Raw genomic sequence first — 6,073 nt, forward strand, 5'->3', positions numbered from 1 at the left:
CTAGGGGGCCCCACCGGGGGCCCTCCAGGGGGGGCCCCCGCCTTCCTTAGGAGGCCTCCTTACCTTCCTACGGGCTTCCCTTTTGTTGACTCGTCCGCAGCTTTCCCTGCAGGGGCCCCCCAGAGGCCCCCAACAGGGGCCCCCGAAGGGTACCCAGGGGGGGCCCCCAAAGTGTACCCAGCAGGGGCCCCCTGGGGTCCTCCAGCAGGGGCCCCCGAGGGATGCTCAGCAGGGGGCCCCTGTGGGCCCCAAGCAGGGGCCCCTTGGGGGTCCGTAGGCGGGGACTTCTGGGGCCCCCGAACAGGGGCCCCTTGGGGGCCCCTAGCTAGGGACCCTGGGGGGCCCCCAGGAGGGGCCCCTGGGGAGTACCCTTTGGAGTACAGGGCCCTCGCTGAAAGGGCCCGCGAGGCCCTCAATGTGGCCAGACAGAAAATGCTGGAGAGAAGGGGGGGAGACAGGGGGGCCCCCTGACTTGTTCTGCGGCACCACAGGGGCCCCCAGGAGGGCCCCCCTGAGGGGCCCCACAGAGGGCCCCACAGGGGGCCCCACAGGGGCCCCCCTGGGGCCCCCAGAGGCAAGGGCCTCGAGGGCCTTTTGGGGGTTTTAGATTTGCTTCCTTGAGACTTGGGTTTGAAAGGTTAAGTCTCTATTTTCTTTTAGTTTTTCTTTTTTCTAATGTTTTTATGTATTTTTAAATTCTTTCTAATTCTTTTTTATTCTTTTTCCAGCTTTGTTTAACTTTTCAAGTCTCTCTGAGTGTCTGTTGTTTCTTTAAGATTTTATTTTTATATTTTTAGTCCCTTTTCGTTTCTTTTAGTCTCTTGGAAAGGAAACAAAAAGACAAAAGGGAAAAGAAAAAATAAGTGAAGAAGAAAAGAAACAAAAAGACTAAAAGGGAAAAAGAAAGTGAAAAGACGAAAGAGAAGATGGAAAAGAAGGAAAAGAAAGAAAAACAAAAAAGAAAAAGAGGAAAATGAGAAAATGGAAAAGAAAAAATAAATAAAAGAAACAAAATTAAGTTAAATAAAAGACAAGAAGGAAAAGAAAAACGAAAAAAGAAAAAAGAAGAAATGAAGAAAAAAAGAAATAAAAGCAAAAAGAAAATATAAATTAAAAGAGAAAAAGTTTGAAGAGATAAAACCTAAAAGATATCGGGAGAAGAAAAATAAAAGAAACTGACTGGCCGCTAGCCCAAACCCTAAACCCTAAACCTTAAACCCTAGACCCTAAACCCTTGGTAACCCGGCTCCTGCAGTGCTGCCGTAGGCCCTCAAAGCTGGCCAGAAAAAGCTCGGATGTACAGAAGGTATATTTAGGGTTTAGGGTTTAGGGTTTGGGGTTTAGGGTTTGGGCGGTTGAGCGGTAAGTATCAAACTCCGGCTCCCCCTGTTTCCGGGCCTAGGGTTTGCAGCGGCACCTTTGTGGCTCTGTTAGGGTTTAGGCTAGGGTTTAGGGTTTGGGGTGCAGGCCTACGGTTTAGGGTTTAGGGCTAGGGCCTAGGGTTTGGTGTTAGGGTTTAGACACTGCTCTAGCGCCAGACGGCGGCATTTAGAGGCGGTACTGAGACAGAAGTCCCTAGCTTCAGTGATGAAACCCGAATTTAGGGTTAAGGGTTTAGGGTTTAGGGCTTAGGTTTCAGCGCTTAGGGTCCGGGGTTTAGGGTTTAGGGTTTTGGTGTGGAGGCGTCGGCAGCGGTCTGCTGTCTTGCAGCGCCCGAGAGGGCTCGCCTAGGGTTTAGGGTTTAGGGTTTAGGGTTTCCATGCGGGCACTGCTTGGAATTTTAGTACATACTTTAGGATTTAGGGTTTAGGGTTTAGGGTTCAGAGTTTAGGGGCTCATGAGGTCTCAATCCAGCCGGGGGCCCAGGGCCCCCCGAGGGCTGCGCGAGCGGCAGCAGCAGCAGCAGCAGAAGCCGCAGCAACTGCAGCCGCAGCAGCAGCAGAACCTCTGTGAGGTTTTTAATAAAGCGCTATTTTAGTCACTAATTGGAAAACGAATTCCGTGGATCAGGACCGCCGGCTTGAGCGGTTCCAGTTAAACCCTAAACCCCAAACCCTAAACCCTAAAGACTAAACCCTTGCCCCTAAGCTCTGCGTCCGTGACTTAAAAGTTTTTCTCTAAGAAATACCTGTCGCGTCTTGCTGCAGCAGCAGCAGCAGCTGCTGCTGCTGCTGTTGCTAGTCTGGGGTTCTCGCGAGAGCACGTGCCTGCCGTCTCAGAAGCAGCAGCAGCAGCAGCAAGAGCAGCAGCAACGAGAGCTGCTGCTGCTGCCAAGGCTGCTTTTGTTCTAGCTGGTTTCCCGTCTCCGCTGGAGGACGCGAGCAGCTGCTGCCGCTGCTGCTGCTGCTGCAGCAGCAGCAGGCAGCAGCAGCTCCACGGCCAGCGGCAGCATTGGCCTCGGTAGCTGCAGCAGCAGCAAGAATAGCGGCAGCAGCAGCAGCATCAATCGTTCTGGGTTCCGTTTCGTGCTGACTTAGAGGGGGCTTCTTTCACAGCAGCAGCAGCAGCACAGTGAAGAGCAGCTGCAGCAAGCCCAGCAGCAGCAGCACGAGGAGCCTCGGGAGCAGCAGAATTGTGAACGGAGCAGGGGCAGCAGCGAAGCTTTTGCGATCTCTTCCAACTGGAATCTCCCGCGGCAACAGCCTCGTCAGCAGCAACTCCAGAGCCAGAGCAGCAGCAGCAGCAGCAGCAGCAGTAGCAAGAGCAGCAGCAGCAGCAGCAGCAGCCGTTGCATCATTCTTAACGCCGCGGGAGCCCCGCAAACCCGGCGCAGGCGCAGCGCCCGCCCCCCGCCGCCGCGCCGTACCGGCAGCAGCAGCAGCCGCCGCCGCCGCAGCAGCAGCAGCAGCAGCAGCAGCAGAAGATGGGTGGGGAGCTGCTGGGGGACGGGCAGCAGGTGCAGCAGGCGATAAGCTGGAACCACTTCGCGCTGCTGCTGACGGCGTGTCTGTTCGCGCTGCAGCAAATGGGACTGTACTACTTCATTTCGCGGTACTCGCTGTCCTTGCTGTCGCTTGCTGCAGTGGACCTGGTGCTGCTGCTGCTGCTGCTGCAGAGCAGCAGCAGCGAGTACGCAGCCACCGAAGGCGGCACCTGCTGGGTCGTCTACGCCTGGAGCCTCTCCATCAAGTACCTCCTCTTCTTCTTCGCAGTCTACTCGGGGGGGGGCCCCCAGGGGGGCCTCCTCTTCGGGGGCCCCGCGGGGGGGGTCCTGGAGGTGGGGTTGTTGTTCTCGCTGAGCGCGTGGGTCTACGCGCTGCTGGCCTTCCGCGCTGCTGCTGCGCTCTTCGGGGGCATCAGCCACTACAGCCTGGACTCCATGCTGCACACCGACGCAGCAACTCACGTGGTGTTCGACATTTTGGACGGAGTTGCTGCATTCCACACTTTCGCGCTGCTGCCTGCTGCAGTCAAGCAGCAAAATGGTTGGCTGCACGTTTTGGCGGGCATTTTGGTGCCCGTGGCTCTCTTCCTGCACGGCTACTCTTTTCCCGCGGTGGGGGGGGGCGGGGGGGGCCCCCCGGGGGCCCCCGCGGGGGGCCCCCTCAGGAGGGCGGGGGCCCCCGCGGGCGCTGCGGGGGCGGGCCCGCAGCAGCAGCCGCCGGGGGGCCCCTGGGGCCCTGCGCAGGGGGCCCCTAATAGCTTCTCGGGAGATGTGCAGACTATGAGGAAACATGCTGCTATTGTGGGGATGTTTTTCGTGGACTTGCCGCTCCTGGGGCTCCGCCTGTTTATGTGGGCTTACTACCCCACCTACGAAGGTGAGGCAATTCCCAAAGCACTTCAACCCTTTTCAACTTTTCCGGCCCAGCTTTTTCAGAATTCGTCTAAATCAGGTTTGAATTATTCATTCAGGGGTTGCTTTTGCTTTTATTTCGGTTGTTTCGCGCATGCCAGTCTGCTCGTGGTTGTTTGCCTTTCTGCGTTCCGCTGAATGCGGCTTTTGAGCGCTTTTCGCCTTTCTTTTGGATAAATTGAAATTTACATTTCTTTTTGTGCAAATAATTCAAAAAAATCATTTAAAATTTCGTGCCAGGGTCTTTATTTGAAAGTCTGGCGCTCTAGGAAGCTTGAGGTGTACGTACACCTCAGAGGTGTCTGTAATGAGTTCAGGTGTACATACACCCCAGATGAAATCCACTGTTTTGTGCTTGTCTATTATTAGAGAATTAGCGAAAATTCAAGTACCTACAAAGCCTATGGGCAAGGATTTAGGGTTTAGGGTTAGGGGTTTAGGGTTTATAAACCGTAAACCTTTATTTTGCATTTCAGACTTTTGGTAGCGCCGAAGCAAGTGCTTGAGAGGGGAGTTTCTGCAAGGACTTATGCATTTAAAATTGAGTTTAAATTTAAAATTAAATTTACTTTAAAATTAAAATTGCATTTATAATCAAACTCGCACAATAATACAAAAGAAACACAACATTCATACTCAAAGACAATTTTACAAAACTTTAAATGCTAAATGGACTGGTGGGTGTTTGTGCATTTTTTCAATTTTTTTCCTTTTTACATCTTTTTTCTTCTTTTCTTCTTCTAAAACAAATTAAATTGCCATTTCTTCATTTCTTTCCTCCTTTTTTGTCTTTTTTTGTTCTTTTAATTCCCTTTTTGTCTTTGTTTTTGCTTTTTTTCAGGATTTTCCCCCTTCATGTTCAAAAACATATGCTTCATTCCCATTCAGCTGACGCGGCTGCGGCAGTGCGCCGGCGCAGAGCGCTCGAGGGTACAGTTCGAAGAGGAGGGGGGCCCCCTAGAGGGGGCCCCCCCCTCTTACGGGGGTCGGGGGGCCTCCCGTCGGGGGCCCCCTGTGCCGCGTTCTGCTGCTGCTGTGGTGGCTTTGGAGGACCTCGCAGCAGCGGAGGAGCTGCTGCTGTCCCCGCGGGAAGAAGCAGCAGCAGCAGCAGCAAGAAGGAGAAAAACTAATCGCTACTTCGGGGCCCCCCTGCTGCAGCAACGCAGAGACACGGGGGCCCCCTACTACCCCCTGAAGACTGCTGGGCAGCCAGAGGGGGCCCCTGACAGCGACAGCAACCCAGCGCAGCAGCAGCAGCAGCAGCAGCAGCAGCAGCAGCGAAAACTTACCAGCAGCGCAGAAGGGGCCTTCAAGGGAATCGTTTTCTGGAGGCGGCAGCAAAACAAAGAACCAACAGCAGCAGAAAGCAATGAAGACAGTCTCACAGATTACGACGCAAGGTGAGGCAGGGTTTAGGGTTTAGGGTTTAGGGTTTAGAGTTTAGGGTTTTTGCGCCTTGCGTCTTCGTGTTATTTTTTTGCCTTTTTGCTTTCTCATTTCCCCGTGGTGCATTTGTGTCTTTTTCTTTGTTTGGTCTTTGACTTGTGCTTTCTTGTTGTCGCTGTTGCTGCTGCTGCGGGTGCTGTTGCTGGTGTTGTTTACGCTGTTGCAGCTGCTGCTGCTGCTGCTGTTGCGTCCTATCTCTAGTCGCTTTAATTGCCGCTGAAATCATGCCATTCTCGACCAATGCTGCTGCTGCTGCTGTTACTGCTGCTGCCCATTCTGCTGCTGCTGCTGTTGCTGTTCTTGCTCGTGCTGCTATTCCTGCTTCTGCTGCTGCGGTTCCTGCTCCCGCTTCTGCCGCTGCTCTTGCTTCCGCTGCTGCTTCTCTCACTACTCTTGCCTCTGCCTTCACCCCTGCAACTGCTGCTGCTGCTGCTGCTGCTGCTGCTGCAGCTTGTCGAGGCTGGTGGCCGTGTGTCAGTCTGCAACAGAAGCAGCAAGGCGGCTGCCGGCGAAGGGCTTTACAGCAAAAAGAGTTTTTCAGAAGTTACTCTATTCTTTTAGAGTGAGACAGAAAGCAAAAAGAAATTCAACAATCAAAACATTTAAAACATTTAGAATATCTAAATTATTTGAAAGATTCAAAAGATTTAAAACGTTTCAAATACTTAAAACACTTGAGGCAGCAAGAACAGCGAGAGCAGCAAAAGCAGCAGAAGCAGCAGAAGCAGCAGAAGCAGCAGAAGCAGCAAAGGCAGCAACAGCAGCAACAGCAACAAAAGCAGCAAAGCCAGAGTGCCGCTTGACAGCATAAGAGAAGACAGAGAGACAAAA

The 6,073-nt window shown here is 53.2% G+C and overlaps 1 protein-coding gene across 1 annotated transcript; it reads left to right on the forward strand.

The window, feature by feature from the left end:
* Positions 1–2,863: 2,863 nt before the first annotated feature.
* Positions 2,864–5,804, forward strand: ETH_00010150 (uncharacterized protein; the record flags this gene model as incomplete). The annotated part of the gene is made up of 3 exons (XM_013380548.1): positions 2,864–3,761; positions 4,638–5,196; positions 5,693–5,804. Coding segments are annotated over 3 exons (1,569 nt in total), but the record flags the coding sequence as incomplete, so codon positions are not given.
* Positions 5,805–6,073: the final 269 nt, after the last annotated feature.

This window comes from Eimeria tenella, genomic scaffold (assembly GCF_000499545.2).
Source record: "Eimeria tenella Houghton genomic scaffold, Eth_scaff696, whole genome shotgun sequence".
In the NCBI taxonomy this organism is placed as follows: Eukaryota; Apicomplexa; class Conoidasida; order Eucoccidiorida; family Eimeriidae; genus Eimeria; species Eimeria tenella.